Here is a 19,401-nt window from a genome sequence, read left to right as displayed (position 1 = left end):
GACACATCTTTTTCTTTTTTTCTTATAAAACAAACAAAATCACCATGAAATATTCTCAGTAATTACAGACATTGTTGTGAGTTAAAAGCAAAACAGAAGCTCCTCATGCATCACTTCTAAAACCCTTTTCCCCTCTCTGTGGGCTGGAGGCAGAAGTTTTCCCCTCCCTTGAGGGCAGATGGTAAAGACAGCAGAACATTTTTAAGAGCTTTCTTTAAAGTGTGTGTGTGTGTGTAAAATCCATCACTACAAAATCTAAAATGAGGTTACTCTTTAAAAACTTCTAAACTAAAGTAACAAGGGACACTAAACAAACTCCTGAAAAGAGACGGCAACTCAATTGCGTAAGGTGATATAAAAGGCTAGAGGATGCCAATAGCATGAAGAAATCAGACTAAACCCCTTTCATCTCTAGTCACAGCTCTTCATCAAGACACAACACATCACACTACTACCACTCCCCCTCCTCATCACATTGAAAAAATAAAACCCACCTCTAATGCTTTTAATGCTACTCAAGTTTGTTGAAAAATAAAGTTTCATTTGGCTGCCATTGCTACTTAGTGTCTAGCTTGGCCATTTCTTGCACATAGATGCCAATACTTTCACTGTCGAAGAGCAGAAAGTAAATGTTCTTCAAGGAGGAAGAGCTGGTGCCGTCAAAATGGGTGGAAATAGCTCGTAGAGTCACCTGGGCTGCTGTCTGTTTTGGGAAGCAGTTTCTATGTGGTAAGGGAAGAAAACAGAACAAGTGAGTGTCAGTCACCTGTGTGAGCACTATGCACATGTGATGCTGAAAAGAACGGCCATGCCTATAGCAACTACAGGCTGCTGTTAAGATAGTGCCAGCTGCAGTTTTGCAATGTGTCAATCCCAGAAGCAAACCACAGGGTTTTGAGAGCAATATTCATCTGCTGCTGTATTAGTTTCCTTGTTGGCATAGTTACTGTTTTCATTTGCTTCTATTTTTTATAACCACACATTTAGATTCACTATGGGGCCAACACAACTGGGCTGTACCATGTACTCTACTCTTTGGGCATTACTAACGAAATCAGTAGTTATATTTAAAATTAAACATAATTAATATTAAGCATGCAAACTCCAACACAAAAGAACAACTTCTGCAGTTAGCAGGGCTTGTGTAATGTTTCTTGTGATCAGAGACCAAGCAAGATTAATGAACTGTTGGTTCTAAAAAGAAAAAAGATAAAATACTCTATATTTCTCAGCGTATTTTATTTCCTAGCTATTGAGAAAGAAATGTGTAGTTTCACAGTTGGTTTCACAGTTCCCTTTTTAAAGCAGAACTATATTTGAGAAACATTGATGATCTTCTGAAAGAAAACATTTTGTGTGACTAGCCTGTCTAATATACATTGTCGGGATGACATAAGTGAACACCGCACATTTACCCAGCTCAGGCTGCGCCACTGTTACTTGCCTTCAGTATTATGCTGGTATAATCCTATTAGTACGAATGTAGTTTTAATAAGATTCACCATAGCACAATGAAGGGACATAAAAACTGAGGTGGTGCAGGCCCATAGCAGAAGAATGAAAATTCCTGCCTAGCAACAGAAAAACCACAGCAAGACCACTCAGCTCTCCTGTGGGTTAGCTAATTTCTCTGTACAAAGGCTTTCTGGTCATTCCATGCAAATGCTACACTTCAAGCTCCTTCAACCTGGAGAAGCGCCGTGTCAGATGGCCCTGCCACAGCCCGCTCTGGAGGCAGGGCCAGCTCCTTTTGTGCCACAGACCACAGGGTACCTCTCGATCACAGCAGCAGCTCTCTGACAGCTAATTATACCTTTGCTACCTATACAGAATCCTCCTATCCAGAAAGACTCATACCTGCCACTGGGAAACGGGGGGAAAGCCACAGACTTCAACTTCTTGTCTTCTGCCGCTGTTAAGCAGTTCTTTATGGTCTCTTCAAGCTGCTCTTCACACTTGTCTGAGCCCCACTGTGGGATGTGACAGTGGATGACAAACTTTGCTGCTAGGCCGCTAGACTGAGTAAGTGCAGCTAACAAATGAAAATATAACATTTAGTTTTGAATAGAAACCAACCTGCAATGACCTCTCAATGCAAAGTAAGTTCTTAATTACATTACCTCTCCAAAGAAATACATTAGTAATTAAAATATGCCACAATGGCCCACTTGCAATCACAGTCTGACTGTCTCATCATTACTTTTGTGATCTTTATTTCTTTGGAGACCAAAGAACCCGGGGCTCATTTGGTTAACACACAGTTATGCAAAAATATTTTATAGCCTTCTCATTCAGCATAGCCTCTGGATTTGTTTTACGCAAAGTATCAAAACCTTGCACTGAACACTGTATCATTAATCCCCCAACAGACATTTCTGTGGTGCTGTCACAGCCTTATCTGAATGCTTTGCACAAATATCCTGCATCATCATTACAGCTCCAGAGCGTTAGGGAGAATTATTTAGACCTACTTCACAGCTGGGTAATTTCAGGCAATGACATGAAAATCAAAGATGTTTGTTGAAAGTCTCCGTCAGTTATGTCCAACTACGAATCTCACGTTAATTTTTCAGAAAGCCTAACATTTCTCCAGGACCTGCAGGGTCCACAGCATGGCATCAGTTTCCTTTTGTTGCAGTTGTGGCCATTAGCACTTCTGGAAATCTGCTTCTTAGGAATCTCCGGTTAAACACCCTGAAATTAGCTGTGCAATTAACGCCCAAGGATGAAAAACTTGGATTGATACACTGGTGCACCATCACAGAGAAATTCTGCTGCAGGCACAGAGGAATTCTGTCTAATGTTTCAACTACAAGAGAAATGTCAGGCCTTTAACCACAGTGAGCAAATTGACAGAAAACAACGCAGGTGTCCTGTGTGCAGCACTTCAATTCAAGCCCATTAGGCTGGAGCTCAAGTGTTTGCAGTAGACCTCCAGACAACCATTTATTATTGCTTGCCTCAAAAACAGTAGAAGGGGCAATTTCAAACACAAGCAAGACAACACAATGCTGGAGAGCATACATTTTCCTATCAATTAAACCAAGATTACCTTCTTTCCTGGGTCTGCCTTAATGACAAAAAAGGAGTCTATTTTCTAGTTAGGTAGTGATGTTGACAAAGAAAAGTAGTTTGATGTTACGGCATATATTTTTGATTCAATGCAAAAGTGAAGAAAAGTATCTTGTATAAAAATTTCCCTGTCATTTGAGATTATAAAACTAGGAATTTTCCAGAACTAGACTATTTAGTTTCTTGAGTATTGAGATACTCAGCCAAATAAGGCACTAGAAGATATATTGTAACTCCTCTCCATGGGCCTCCAGCCACCTTCAACCTCTATGAATCAGCTTAGTCTGTTGACAAAGGAAGACACAATCTCAAGTCCCAAACTATTCACTGCTACAGATGTGTTAGACATTTGAAAGGAGCTCTTCCGTAATTTGTTTTTTCATAATGTAGCTGTACTGCCTGGAAGAAAAGTAGCAATTGCTCTTCCAAAAAGCAGGCCAGTTCTAAAGATTGTATCACATCTTTATTTACATTCAAAGCAAGGTAATTGTTTGGATTATACTGTTCATCAAATACGCATAAAGCAGAACAGTTTCTAAACTGTTACTGTTCTTATACCTCATATGTTAGACTGAGAGCTGTTTCTGATTCTCACTAAGGAATACTGTACAGTCAGGACAGGAAAGATAGCACATAGGTGACAGCACGAGTTTTCCTTAACTTTTGGACTCCCACAGACAGAAATTGCCTACAATAAATTAATCAGCCTGCTGTAATTTATGGTGGCACATACAAGTCCAAAGATAGAATGCGCACAGCACACAGGTATCCTACTCTTCCTTTTTTTTTTTTTTTTTTTTGCTATAAGCAGGCTGTTCGTATCAGCAACAGCTTCAAAGAAGAAACAGAGACATTTAGATCACATAAGCAAAGGCACATATATAATCAAGAACAGATCAGAATGTCCAGAGAAAAGAACATACGAAGAGCTGTTTCCAAAACAGAGCGTAGTATCCTTTTTACCTTCAGCAACTTCCAAAGGTCCTTGAGATTTGCGAAGCTCTTTCACCGTTTCTAAAAACTCTTTCCCTCCAGCCTTTTCCAATGCCTTGCCTGCAAGGATACAGAGCAAAAGCCTTGGCTTCAAAGTATCAGTGTGAAAAAACAATTCTATGTTATTTTAAAGAAAAACATTGTACACATATTATCCTGCTTCCCCTCTATCAGCAGCAGCTGATGTTTATGTTTACCACTCTATCTAGCCACAGATAAAGTCTACTTTTTATTGGTTTTGAAAACTCCTGTATGGTATTACTGGAAATTACTTTAATATAATCGTCTGTAAGAATGCTATCTTACTCTGACTTATGGCTGAAATAGTGCAGAGTGGAATTTTCAGGACTCCTATTTTTCAGCCTCCAAAATCAAATCAACATACAAACCCTACTGCTTTCCAAAATAAACACAGCTGGAATGCCAGTGAAGGTCTTGATGACTGCCTGTATAAAACAATGATCCAAAAGCCTGCTACTAGATTCTGTGCGTCTGTGTGACTGACTGCCTATCTTTTTTTAACTTCCTCCTGCTTCAATTTCCATATTTGCACACCAGCAGTAATACTATTTCCTTATTTCACATAAGCAGTACAAGACTTTGTACATTTCTAAAGTATGTAAAATCCTACAGTGAAATGCATAGTTAGCAGTGTAATTAATGTCATTTGTATCACTGAATTTTCAGAGGCAAATGTAAAAGTAATCCAATAAAGGCTGCAATAATCATTTACACCTTTGCTGCTTATGTGCTTCAACAAATTTTCTGTGTTTTGACTGTCGTAAGACATCATTAAAACAAGATAAATTAGTGATTAGCCTGTTATACCTAGTCCGTTCCTGCCTGATTTTCAGAAGTGTTGTAAGTGATATTTTATGGCCTAGGGAAGATTCAGATGAAACAGAATGGGATCTCAGCAGGCAGCTAATAGACCAGCTACTGTTCCAACTCTAGATCTGTTTTTTCTGCATGTAGCAGAGCCTCACCTATTTCCTCCTTGAGGTCTATTTCAGCAGTTGTAGGGTGAACGATGCCTTCTACTTTCATGGAGCCAATATGGCTGATGTCACTCTGTGTCAAAGAAAGCTGTAAAACAATAATGAGGGAGTAGACAAAAAGTAAAAATAGTAATCTGGGTGTGAAATAATTTTTGTACCAAAAAACTGAAATGGAAGAAGGATGGATTCAGTCTTTCAGAGATCAGTAGTTTTATTGTGTTCAATATTTGACTTTTAGCCTTTAATTAATTAATTTGTACACCACTCAGATTAATTTTGTGATATGCCCACAGCTTGGGAGCTTGCTCCGGAGGAAGTTACTGCTAGAAAATTCATGTTCTAGCACCACACTTTGAAGAGAAAAGGCTGACTTTGGAAATGCTTGTGTTTAAAGAGCAAAACACTACAATTAAAAAGCTTTTCTCCTATAGAAACACTTGCATCCAGTAATCTACTGTAGAGGCTGAGAAGAAGGGCTGAACACTATCCTGATCTATAAAGGCTTCACCACTCAAGTAATTAATTACCCTTTCAGTTCCTGGCATAAATAAAATAAGGAATCCACCCATGCATCTGGATATAGGAACTGGCTAAAACTTGATGTCTTAAGGTGCTCAAAAAAGGCTGCTCCCCAGGTTCCACAGCCTCATCACTTTGAGCAACAACAGAGGACAGAAACCCTAAAAATCATTAAAAAGACTTTACAGTGGCTGAACATGTGCTTGGCATGCCTCAATTCTTCCAAAATACACTGTAGTATTTAAGTCCTAACCAGAACAATAAGCACTGCCCATTTTAGAAAAGAAAGCGAGAACCTGCACAGATTCTGGAGGAATTTCGGACAGGATTGAACCCTAACAAAGGAGACTGAAGTCTCATCTATCCAGACAGATCACAACTTTTAGCAATCTTTTGGATCTAGTATGTGTCTGGCACATTCTAGATCACTGCTTTAGCAAGAGATAGGATAAGACAACTGAACTCTTAAGCACTACTTCATACAACAGGGTACACCATCAGTATGGGGGGCTTACAGAAGCAATTTCTGGAAGAACACCTTTTCCACCTTACTAACTGAAAAAATAATAATAATTAAAAAAATCTTGACTATATCTCCACAGTTAAATCTGTAAGAAAAACTCCAGATTCAAAGGGGTCAAAAATTAAGGCAGGTAAAAAACTGTCCCTCTTCATGAGTACAGGGGAAAAACGTGTCACAGTCTGGGCCAAGATGGAGAAGCAGGCATGCCCTGCAGCTCTGGTGAGGTCCCCAGTTTGAACAGTGAGACAGCAGTGCCACACAGCCCACTTTCAGACGGAGCACCCAGGCTTCTGGCACAAACCAACATATGGAAGCTGCTGGGTGATCCTGGGACCTGGCCCAGAAATACTCTTTTATAAACAATAAATAACCTAGAGGGTTAAACCTGGTTTGGCAGTATGCCAGGCACAACGCAGCCAAGTCCAAACTGAACAAAACTAATACAGTTTAAGCCAAGAAATGAATCAGTATGGCGCACTCTAGAGAAGAGAGGCTGACCAGCATTATTCTTGGAAATCTTTTATCTGCAGACATATTTGCTGAGACCCTCTACCCTGCCCATGACTTGAGGGAGTTTTGGCCTTACATCTGGGACCACTAAGGGAGAAGGTAGAGAAGATCTTCTGCTGGTGTTACATCAAAAGCATCCTTCCATTTATGCTAGGCTGCACTGCTGTGATCCCAATCTGTTATAGTTTTGTATTACCTTTTGTCCTGGCACGAGGCTCTTTGAGGACAAGATAGTGAAACCATCCCCAGGTCCATCTTCAGATGTTGAATTTGAAGCTCCTTCTTTTTCATTGTCCTTTTGTTTGTTCTATTTGGGGGGAGAAAAAAGGGAAGAATTCTCAATGGGAAAAAAAAAAAAAAATCAAAAAAATCAACCATTATTCAGTAATGGATCAATTTAATCAGTTACTACAGATCTCATCTTCTCAGATCAATATAATACTCATAACCTTTTAATCCCCAAAGATTATGTAACAACAGAGGCCTTCACTGTTTATATAATGATAAAACATCAGAGGTTCATCTGAGGCATTACATACGTTACTCTACATTACATTAAGAGTCAGGGCACCCACATCCATCTGTAGTTTTACTAACAATTAAGGTTGTATTTATGTGGGCGTGTGTGCTAGTTTATTTTTATTACTAACAGAGCAGAGCTCATACTAAATCAAACTTAGTAACTTAGTAACCCAGTCAAATGCTCCAATCTGAGGGGAAAAAAAAAATCTTTATAATCTGAAAAAAATTGTAAGTCTCAGCTAATAAATCATACATCTGAATCCATATTGACAGGAGTGAGCCTTTATACCTCCATACAAGCAGTCAGAATGACAAAATGAACTAATAGCTGAAGCTTGGATGCAAAATTTCCTTTGCGGGACACATTCCTTCAGGCAGCCTAGCTCCAGGAGCAGGAAACCTGTTCCTACCTGGGCTGCAGGAGCATGTCTTCACATCTCTCAATATTTGATTTAAGGTATGTCAAAAAGCTAACTCTTCCTAACAAGTCACAAACTCTGCATGTGCACAATTGAAAGTAAGGTGGTGGCTGAGATCAATATACAGAGGCATCCTATTAAGCTACGTGTTTTCTTTTTAAAGTTGTTTCTGCATATTCTCAGCTATGGTAATGTATTAAAGCTTAGAGGCCTCCAGAAAAATGTGCTTAACACAGGTTTTAAAAGCTTAGATCAAAGCTTAGTATCATTTAATCCTATGCAATTAAAAATTCAGCACTGTTTTAAGATGCGTGCTCTGGAACGACAAACCAAGAGCACTGATCTGGGTTACTGCTTTACCAAATTAAACCATTTTGGATGGTGACAGAGGATGGACAACCATAAGGGAAGGTGCAGTGGTCAAGTTCCAATTCATCTATTCTTCTTGCAACTCTTAAAAACCATTAACAACAGCACACCTAAGAACACACGAAACAAAGAGCTTGTCAAAATGACATTTATGTACCATATTAAAACAAGTTCTCTGGACAGTGAAAAAATCTTTAACAGCAATCCAGTAACAGTACAAAGCTGAAGGAGTGACATCTCTCAAGTAGAAAATGTTTTAAAACACAGCTTCCTTTATTTTAAAAGGTAGAGTTCACTGCCACACTGTGAGTGTAGAGATAAAGAGATTCTCAAAGATATCAAGCAAGCATTGCAAAGGGTGACATGGAAATCTGAAAAGTTTCCTTCAATGCTTTAAAGGGTTTTGTTATGAAAATTCATTAAAAAGTACTGTCTTTGCCTTTATTTCTAAAATGTAGAGAAAAAAATAATCTTGGTGTTTCTGTTATCAACTCTATCTCCTATTTCCAGTCATTACAAACAAATAATGCAGAAGTGCTAATTTATTCCTCCTGATAATCTTAGTTGGTTTTGATCCACTCCCTCTGTCACACCTCTGGAATCCCTTATCTGCCCCAGGGTTACCTTTTTCGGTGTCCGGGCCTTGGTGGACTTTGCCTTCTTCCCACTCTTTTTGTTCACCATGGATTTCCTTCCCTTCTTCTCAGGAGTAGGGGAAAGGATGGTCTCAGATTTGCCTTTGGCACCCCGTTTCTTGGCCAGAAGCTCTGGCTGAATTCTAGGCAGGACACCTCCACTTGCAATAGTCACGCCTTTTAGCAACTGCAAGGAGAAGCAGTGTAAAGGAGCACATTACAGATTCCCTTAGTCTACACTCAAGCTATTTTTGCTACATAAGGAAGTAGAGTCCACACTTTCTAAAGCTTTGCACCTTGATCCTTTATCATGAAAAAAAAACCAAACCAAAAAAAACCCCAAAAAAATTATTAGGGAGAAAACCCACAACAAAAAGAAACCTGGCAGGTGACGGTGAGGTCAGCCAGCACATCCCAGACAACTCTCTGTACCGGTGAATCAGTCTTCTCTCTTCCAGTGCTGGGCTTTCTGCATACCTGTCCTTGGTAACTCACAAGCAGTGAATGAGGGTAAGAGAAGATAAGTGCCTGCAGGCTGCTTAAAAAAAGATTGCACCACAGCCCTGCTCAAAGAAGGACTGGTTGCAGATCCCTTTCGTAGGGAAACAGATTCAGTTCAGAAAGCAAGTATGAGCCCAAATAACCTGCTTTGAAGAGGTCAACAACAGGAATGGGCTGTGATATTATGAGGAGGACAAAATCGGGCTAATTCCTAACAGACAACAGTATATCTAGTCCCCAGTTCACAGGCCAGTGACCAGCACCACAGAGAACGGAATGGGCTGGTAGGGTTAACATGCTTTTCCCTCTCTCCTGGCCTCTGTTTTGACTTTTCAGATCTTGACTGGAAACAGAGCTAGACGACTTTATGGGCACCACATTCTCTCATTATTTAAAGCAGTCAAATTAAATGCAGGAATCTTTCGAAGTGTGAATGATGTCATACATCTTCACATGGGGCCAACCAAGAAGAGATCCTCTGATGATGACTGAATCTTCTGGCCCCCCTGAATACTGCAATTCACAGCCCATGCCGTGATCTCTCTTCTCACTCAACAAGTTTAGCAGAAGTGATCCCACAAGTGATCCTCAGAGTCAGAGCACTGCAAAGCACAGTCTGGGTGTGAAGGGGACTTGGGCATACAGGCAGGGAGGCAGCTCTGGAGGCAGCAAGAGCAGAGTGAGCCAGATCCCTACCCAAGATGGGCCTCACAGCCAGTATAATAGAAAACACACATTTCTACAGCTTTTGGAAAAAGGTCTTCCATATGGCACATTTTCTTTAAGTACTGAATGTCCCTGAGGAAAAAATTAAGCATCGAGCTTATCCACTTCAATAGAACTCACAGGCTACAAAAGAAGCAAAATTTATATCCAGAGGATTTAAGATGAGATATCTCAGAACCTTCTTTGTTTGCTTTTATTTGAGTGAGCACCATCTTGTCTTCTCATTCACGTGTCAGACGACACTGTTTCTGACCTTTCGTGGTAGCAGCTTCATTCATGCCACAGCACATAACTCTTGCACTGAAATGTGAATGGGTACCTGATTCAGTTCCTCATCATTTGCAACAGCCAGCAGGATGTGTCTGGGGGCAATTCTTCCTTTCTTGTTGTCTCGTGCTGCGTTTCCTGCTAATTCTAGAATTTCAGCTGTAAACACAATGAGATAAAATTGAGTAACAAAAATGCAGCTTACACACACCTTATATACACATTTCTACATTCCTTCTTAATATCCATTTAGCTTTTTAGGAGGATTTCCCAATTTAAATGGTCTCTGCTACAGAAAAGCAGAAACCAAACTACACTCAATGTATTTGTAAATTTACGTAAAATAATTTGTCCTTCCTAATTCTCTGAAGGTTAGCTAGCAGAAAATATGCTACACTTGGTTCACATAGCTTCTTTCACGAGTCCCAAGTCAGAATTCACTTTCAAAAACACAAGAAACACCCTATAAAAATGTACATCAGCAGTCCAAAATTCAGCAGTAACTCTGTAACAATAAAACAGTAAAGCATGCAACAAAGCCCGAAACCTAGTACAGACAGTTCTGACAAAACAGTAAGGGGTTCTCAGGACCAGGTAAGACAAAGACTGAGGTGCATTTAAAGAAATACTTTGAAAGCCAAACAAACTAGCCAGGCGATGCTGCAATTCTGCATTAAAGGGCATTGAAAATCTGTGAGAAGCTTACTTTCAGAACAAGATATGAAAGGTTTGACTTAGAGGCAAGCAGAGACAACATAAGAGCTTCAATGCATTGACTATCGGTAGACAGTTTCTTTACATCTCCGGGAACAAGAGGTCACTTCGAAAGTAGTTTCTCTAAATTTGCAATAGCATTTATACTGCGACTAAAGTCACTGAGCTTTTTCTAAATGTTATAGAGGAAACACAGACATGTCTTTCTGAGTTTATCTGAACTGTAGCAATCAGTATAATTCATTAACTTACACAGGTTGGCCCCTACTCAGAAGATATTTCTCACATAAGAACTCTACTGAAACACTGAGAAGGAAGAAGAGAATGTTTCGCTCCAAATAATCATAAAAAACATATTCACACCTTGTTTCATTTAAAAAATACCCAGTGTCCCGGCTTTCTGGTTTTTTTTTTTCATATTTACATCTGTCAGTAACAGTGGTAAGAAAGCTACAGCCCATCAGTGTCCTATTAATCATATCTAACTCCTTTTTATCAACTAAATAAAGAACTGTAACTATTATAAAAAGAACTTTCATGAAAAATCTAGTGGAAATCTACGTAATGCTGCCTGGCTAAAATCCAAAGGATTTCAAGAAGAAGTTTAGTTCATGGGAAAAACACAAGCTTTCAATTTTACTCAGAATAACAAAGTGCAAACTTGTCATCCAGTTTTCACTACTATACAGCATACATACTTAACTGAGTGTTGGAGATGTAAAAGCCACTGTTTAGAATCATGTGCATTTTCACATTGAATTGTTTAAGAAACAGCAAGTGTCTGTTGAAAATGTTCACAACTATTCACACACCACTTTCAAGAAACGTTATCAAAGTTGCAAAGACAAGCCCTTAAATTTTGGGGAATATTAGAGCTGTGGTTGCCATAGCTAGGCCCCTGTTACGAGGAAAAAGTATGTGATCGAACAATCAGAAATAATATCACACCACAAACGCACACCGGGACTACAGTAAAAGTTAGGCCAGCAACCTTGGCTCTGGCATTTCCTAACTTTAGAGCATGTGACCTGGACTTTAAAGGAGGAGATGGAAAAGAGATCCTACATAATCCGGCTATATTCACTTCTATGGGGGCTGCACAGCCCGAAGTTTCAGACCCAGCTCCCAGACCTCTGCCAGTGGAGCTAACGCAGCAGCAGACAGCAGGAACAGATTGCCATCCATTGTGCAGACCAGCATAAAGCAAGAAAAGAGACCCAGATTTCTCCAGTGGGTTTTGCAGATGTGTGCTGATAGCAGAGGAAAATTGCATCAGAGAAAAACAACAAAGCAACACATACTTACCTGCGCGGTAACTGAAGTTCTTTCAGATGTGCCAACAACAAGCACATCCTGCTACCTGTGTGCTCACCCCACTCCCCCAGGTTCTGGGTCCTTTGGCCAGCAGCATCCTGATGGTGCACTCAAATGTCCTCTGCCTAATGTTAAGAGCAAAAAATGCAGAACGCTCAAATGCCAGCCATCTACCATAGGACACCAGGAAGAAGGGAATCCAAGGCAGAGATGATGTATGGCAGGCTATGGAATATGCATATAACTTATCAAAGGATGCCAATTATTTGCATAGGTAAATAATTGCCTTACCTCCTGCTAGTTATTGTCTATATGCCTGTTTTTCTAATGCTGGAGGCTCGTAGGGACTAATAGGTCTTAAGAAAATAAAATGGCACTTGCAAAATGCAACATCAAATGTGGAGACTTCAGTTGTCACATCCTCTGCTGATATTAACAGATCCCTAAAGAAACTGCTTTACGTTTCAAGTAGAAACATCTTGACAGTTGATGTTACCTGAACTCTAAGGAGACTAGTCTGAGAATATAGGTCCTTTAATAAAAGTCCTATACTGTAACAAGCTCCCTTGAAATTTGGCATCTTGATATTCTCAGATAAGGTGGCTTTACTTTATGTGCTTCCAGCAGCAGGCATTAAGAACTAAAGTGAAATCTGAAATAATCTTGCTTCCCTCAAGATTCAAAATCCACAAAGATGCCTCCACACTGGAAGCATAAGTTCAAATTCAGACATCTTCAGTGCAGATGGCTACAAGCAAACTAGCTCATTTGTGCACTCCACAGCTTACGCTGGCCTCAGACAGACATCAAATACTGGTCAACAGAGTAATGCCCAGAACTGTCCACTTACTCTACACAACACCTAGTACTTTTCAAGGAGCCTTTTCTCCTGTGTGATAAGCACTCAGGACCAGGGAAGAACATAACTGCCTTCCAACTGACACAAGCAGCAGCCAAGCTATGACCCAAATGGGATTACATCTTCTCATCCTGTGACATACAGGAAAGAGAGGTTCCTTCAGCTGACGGATCACAGATTGGGAGTGTCTGGGAACTAAAAGCATCCTAGCCAGGCCAAAGCTATTTGTTCAGCTGAGCTCAGCCTGCTTTTGTGAAGTGCTCAGCTGGACTGATAAGAAAGGTACGTGGGAACTACTGATAGCAGAACTGGAAAGATGTCAGACAGGTTACCTTGTTTTCCACTTCCCCTTTAGGATAAGTTGTGACAGTTCCTGTTACGCTACCATGTACAAGTCTACCAATAATACCTTTGCTCTGAAAAGATGTATCAGATGATGGAGTCCTTGGTCCTCCATTTGCAAGTGGAAAATTATCTGCTCGATTTGTCTCTTGACGGCAGATGAGTACAACAGACAGAAGAGTATGCCAGTTGATGTCCTTTGAAGGAGGAAGTATTTGCTGGTGTTGTGTTCTGCCCTAATTTAGAGAAGATGGCTTTCCATTGACATCTTCCATGAGTTCCTCTGACCAGCACACACCATTCACAGGTCTTCTGCTTCCTATCAAGAGGCATCTGTATTCTTTGCCTACACTTTGGGAAGGTGCCTTATGAGACACATGCAGTTGATGTTTGATTTAGATGGTGATGACTGTAGTCAGCCCTGTGCACACTCAGAGCATAGTCTGGCATGTGTCCATAAATCCAACGGAATCGAGGCCAATTTTTCATGGAGTTCTAACTCTGAAGCCAGTGGAGCCCAACACTGTTCCAGTAAACAAAACCTTCTGGATAGGAATTAAGCTGCAGTTTTGCAACATGATTTTCAAGCCTAAGATATAAAACAGCATAGAGAGATTATAAAAAAAAGCCTTAGAACACTGACGAGATCTTCACATTAGCTAATCAGTCGAGGTAAAAGGACTTCTTCCTGAGATACGCTGCGGTGATTGATGGCATTTTAACAATGGGGTTGATAAGCCAAAGCACAGACTTGGCATTGATAATGGCTACGGGGTGCAGCTGCAATCAATCCTGCATACAAAGGGAAAAAATGGGGATCTAGTAGCTCACGACACAGAACACCTATCAAAGCCAAAAGGCAGTCTGAACTGGGAATAAGGATGCTCAACATGTATATGCACCATCCAGATGATGCCAGTCAAGGGGTTTAGTGCTTCAGGGCAATACAAGTATAGGCCACCAACAGACTACGTACATGGCTGATTGCTCACAGGAGAACTGCCCATCCATGCTAGGCCCCAGATGAACGCAATCAGACAGCCCTGGTCCTGTTCGACCCTTCCAGCCTCATCCACCTTGCCCCTGTCCCAGCCATGACTTGCTTTCCCAGCCCCACAACCCATTCTCCTTTCCTTGGCGATCCACACCTGAGACTTGTCTTCGTTCCCTTTCCTGGACAGTCTCCGTTTCTCCTGCCTACTCTTCTCAGTTGTAGTAGGCTTAATCTTCCTTTCTAGGTTCTTAATTTTCAGCACCCCCTTCATCCAATCCTTGGCCTATGTCCTATTTTTCCAATTTACTTTCCAGCTTCCTCGCAGGGTTTTTGGACACGCCTTGCCATTTCTTTGCCCATTGGTCATCAGTTGAGCCCTCCCCACTAGCCACATCCATTCCCAGCTCTGTCTCTAACATCAATATTCTCCCATAACCACTGTCTCCCCAAAATATTATGATCTGTTCCCAGTCTCCTCAGACCAGTGTGGAACCTCTGGTTCCCAGTCTCCCAGTCTGCTTATCCAGTTAATTCCATCCTGCCTTTCCCACCTCATGGACAATAAACAGGATTAGTCTCTCCTTCAACTCCTATTCATGTATTCTGTGCCTTCAGTCACAGACCTCTTGCCACCTGCCTCTGCGTGGCTTTTGCCTTCACATCTCAGGGCTTCTTCCCCTGTGCTGCCTGGTACCACTGAGACCACAGGAAGCCCACTCCTTGCTCTCAGTGCCATGACCAGGAGCAGATAGGGACAGCAGTGAGAGGAAAACTCCTTCTGAGTGAGCACCTGTAGCCATGAGCTGAAGCACGCTCAGCCACTGTGTGGAGTGGCCCATGCACAGTCCTGTCACATGGAGCTGAGAGGTTTGAGGCATGCTCCGTCTCTCTTGGGGGATGCGTAGGCAGTCTGGTCAGCACTGGAGCTGACAGAGGCTAGAGCATGCTCAGTAAAGACCAAGTCTTCACAGATTTTAGCTGTTAAGATCAAATAAGTCTCTCCTGAGCATGAGCAACCCGTGTTTTTCAAAGTTACAGCTTGGCAAAAGAGAGCAGATTTCTCTGAGATGGCAGAGACGACCCTTCCCCTTTCATAAAGTATCGAGTCTCTGCTAAAATGCAGAGAAGCACCCAGGCATTTAGAGGAGTTCTCATGGATGTTTTAACATAACAAAAAACATGGTTCAACCTGCTTCTATGAAACAGTTAAAGAATCAGACTCCCTTACTCCCACCCTCCCAGATGTAGCCTGAAGCAGTTCCCCTACGCAGGTTTTCAGCCTGAGTAGCCACCATTTCATAGTTGGAAGTCCATGCTAGAAAACTCGAATTTGTAATAGGAAGTATCAGATAACATTAAGAAATATTACCAGTTTGACATATAACACCCACTTTGACAACAGCTTTAGAAAAATACATTTTGTTTCTAAAGGCTTCTCAAAACCAAAGGCTATATTCACATGTACATATTAGGATTAACTAGATCAGCAGTTGTTGCAACACTTCTTTAATTGAATTATGCACCTTTGTAATCTTTTCAAACAAAACTCTGGTTAGAGCACACAAACTGTCTTTTGGAAAGACCACTATCCACAAGCAATAGATGTTTGCTCAGAAACAGTACTCCATTCTATTATAATATATACAGGATTGGGGCAAGATGGAGTGTTCTCTCTGCTGAACCAAGCAGCTTAAAATAGCATTCCCTTACAATTTGTGTGGGCCCCCAGCCTACACATCTAGCTATTTTCTTGCCCAGTTGACTACACATTCTTTTTTTTTTTTTTCTAAAAACAACCTAATCTGCCCTTACCATATTAATTATTTGAATTAAATTGCACTCACTAGCCAGAAGCAGAGCCAAGATACACACTGTTCTGGTTCAGATAATAGGTAAACAGTGCTGCGCTGTATGTTATAAAAAGATGACCATAACTCAGTCTGCAGTACCGAAGTGCTGCATATACCAGATGTGCTGCTGACAATCTATTACTACACCTTGTAATAACTACCACAACTCGGAACAAGCATCTCCAAATGTTTATCCTAGAAACTTCTTTGAATGCTATGGATCCCTGTGGAGTGGGAAAAGAAAAAAGCTTTCCTCCCCAGACTGAAGGTCAGCAGAGTCACTATGCAGATTGTGATTCAGTTATAAAAGCGAGTGCAATTTCCAAAACCCATGTAATATGGTTTTCGTCTTGCAACACCCAGACATCCAGAAGTCTGTAGGTGACTTCTAATTGATTCACAATTGATGATAAAGCAAACACACCTTGCTGTAGAGAAAACTGTATTTATGACATTCCTGAAGAGGCCTGAACCTCCACTAGAAAACATGCAGGAGCCTAACAACAAAAACAAGGTTGAAAAGCACTGTGGTAGAGCAGGGGAGCTATGAGACTATGCATCCGGTCTCTCCCTTTCCCCCTAACTCCCTGCAGCCTCTGAAGCATCCCTGCTGAGTAGCACTCCATGTTGCAGACAGCTAACCAAGCTCTGCAAGTCACGGACTTCCCTGGTACAGCACAACTGCACCACCTCCACTGTGAGAGAGATTTCTGCATTTACAAGACTTCACTTTTAACGTACGAGTATACATATGTTCTTAATGAAGCGAAAGATCTCCAAAATCACTTAGAGAACTGATCTTTCTCTATGATTAATTGACCTTAATATAAACGTGCTCTTACACAGTAAAAAAAAAAAAAATTAAATTAAACAAGTGGGAGAGACACTCACCATCTTGGATTCTGATTCTGCTTTTCAGTAGTGTTTTGCTTTATTTTAAACCCAGCTCCTTTTCTGGGCTCATTCCTTGAAGGAGCTGGTGTGAACATAAATGCAAGCTTAAACATTTTGTTTACATTTCTTCCGCATAAGCAATACTTTTTCCACTCCAACTCCAGAAGTAGCCTCAGAAAAAAAGAAAAACTGTTCTCACCTTGCAACATGGAAGTTTCTGTAACATGCTGTCAGTCATCATCAGAAATGTAATTTTAATAGTGAAATTATAACTTTTTCAGATTTTCTCCACATCTTTTAAAGAAAATAGTGCTTTTATTGTCTGGTAGCAAGAACAGGCTTTCATGTGTTTAAAAAAAAAAAAAAAAAGACAGCAATGATTATGTAAAGACTGGCATGCTGTTGCATGGGCAACCAGGCTCTACGCAAGTTTCTTCCATGCCACTTTGGCAATAAACTATGCTCCTGAAATACAACCCACTCAACTAATTCCATCCGGGCTTCTGACTCCTCACAGATTCTCTAATGCACCTCAGTCTTGATCTGTAACACCCAAGTAACCTGAACCAGAATCCTCTCTGCACCGGGCATTGTAATCATTTGCTAAGGTGCTATTTTCTGAGCAGCTATGACCACAGAACAATCTGAACTATTACAACACATCACAGTGTATCGTATCACAATGTGACACCTGCCTCTTCCTCTGAGGTCGATTTCAGAACAGAAGGGAAAAGAAAACTCAAGGTATGCGGGAAGATTTAAACCCTGAAAGTTTCTTTATACACTTAGACAAGCCAAAAGGATTTTAAAAATACAAATGAACCAGCTCCATATTTCATAACATTTTGACACTGTTCTGCAAGGAGAAATGCAGCCAGTGAAACAGTTTGATCAGTTAAAAAGCACAATAGATGTAAAAGGTGGGGTTGCTTTTTTTTTTCCTGACATTCACATCCAGGTGTATCAAAAACCTAATTCATATCAGTTTTCTCTTGGACAGAAACTACCTGCATGTGACTCCTCATTCTGCAAAGCAATAAAAAATAATCCTTCCAGCTAGTGACCAAGCATGGTGCCTCTAAAGGAGAAAATTTCCATCCTCAGCCTCTTCAAGAAACAATCTCTATAGAGTTTTAAACACATTTCAACAAATCCTGCACTTGTAGAACCTGATTTTCAGAAGCGCTGAACATGTTCGTATCCCATCCCATCGACATCCCTGGCTTCTTTGTGTAAGCAGCACTTCCAGGAGCACTTCTTAGTTTACCTGCTAGGTACTCTATGACCGCTGCCATGTAAACTGGTGCTCCAACACCTATACGGTACTTGTATGTTCCTTTCTTTAAGTAGCGCATCATTCTCCCCACAGGGAAAATAACGCCTGCCCTGCTTGAGCGTGAGAGTTTGGACATTTTCTTCTTCCCGCTTCGGCCTGACATCTTGTAGCTTTGTGCTTTTCAATTTGCTGGTGATTCTTAACCCCTTGCTCCAATCCAAAAGCTGCAAGAGAAAAGAAACATGACTGGCGTTCAGCATGTGAGAAACATCCTTATACATTAAACTTGTTCTTCCAGAAGAAAAAATCCAAACCCATCCTCTGTACCTGTTAAAGCTGAGGCATTATTCATTAAAAGTTGGGTAACTGAAACATTTCTACAACTTTTCTTTTAACTACTGTACTGTCAGTGCAGCAATATCACAGAAAAAGTGGTTTGGAGAACATAAAATTAAAAAAAATACTAAGAAATCCCATGCATATTAAATGAACCTAAAAAAACCCCAAACAAAAAAGCCAAAACAAATCACACCAAGGCAGACATCCACAGCACAGAAGGTTTCCCTGCTGATTGTTAAGTTTAGCACGTTATAAACATCTGAGAAGCACTGGCATAATGGACAGCATTAAACAAGCTGAAAAGCAGATATTGGTGCTACCTATAAGTAGAGGAAGCCATACTGGTCACACAGGAGAAGATAAACCTACCTACAAACCCACTGCTTCTTCACAGGTCTTTTATATGGGGAATGTCATGTGCATGGCTGAAAAGGAGAAGCAGGCAAGCAGCTATGCTTCAAGCACCTCCCTCTGCGCTGCTCGGGCCTCAGGAACTGAGCCCCCGGGGCCCAGCTCACAGGGCTTCACCGCTTTCATGATTCTTCCCAGATCACCTTCACAGCAGCCTCTTGGAGCCCCAGAAGCCTTCCTCCACAGAGCTCAGGGGCGGTCTTTAATCTCTGATCTTAAAAGGACTGGCTACCAGGTTTTTCTGTCCATCAAGCTCCCTGACGATGTGTTTTTTCCCTGCATTAAGAGCCAATCTAGTCTATACATAGGAACAAAGAAAACAAATCTCATTTTCTCCTTGTTTTTCTGGCAACG

At 40.9% G+C, this 19,401-nt stretch overlaps 1 protein-coding gene across 1 annotated transcript; it reads right to left on the bottom strand.

Moving 5' to 3' along the window:
• Positions 1-60: 60 nt before the first annotated feature.
• Positions 61-18,460, bottom strand: MACROH2A2 (macroH2A.2 histone). The gene is made up of 8 exons (XM_009960079.2): positions 18,289-18,460; positions 10,107-10,213; positions 8,550-8,747; positions 6,812-6,922; positions 5,052-5,151; positions 4,036-4,125; positions 1,858-2,032; positions 61-722 (listed from the first exon to the last, which is right to left on the bottom strand). Exons 1-8 carry the CDS (start codon positions 18,458-18,460, stop codon positions 557-559), a joined length of 1,119 nt encoding a protein of 372 aa, XP_009958381.2. The 3' UTR covers positions 61-556.
• Positions 18,461-19,401: the final 941 nt, after the last annotated feature.

Source organism: Leptosomus discolor, chromosome 6, assembly GCF_034619465.1.
Source record: "Leptosomus discolor isolate bLepDis1 chromosome 6, bLepDis1.hap2, whole genome shotgun sequence".
NCBI classification, from domain to species: Eukaryota; Metazoa; Chordata; class Aves; order Leptosomiformes; family Leptosomidae; genus Leptosomus; species Leptosomus discolor.
The sequence above is the reverse complement of the archived record's forward strand: the minus strand, read 5'-3'. Positions and strand labels throughout refer to the sequence as shown.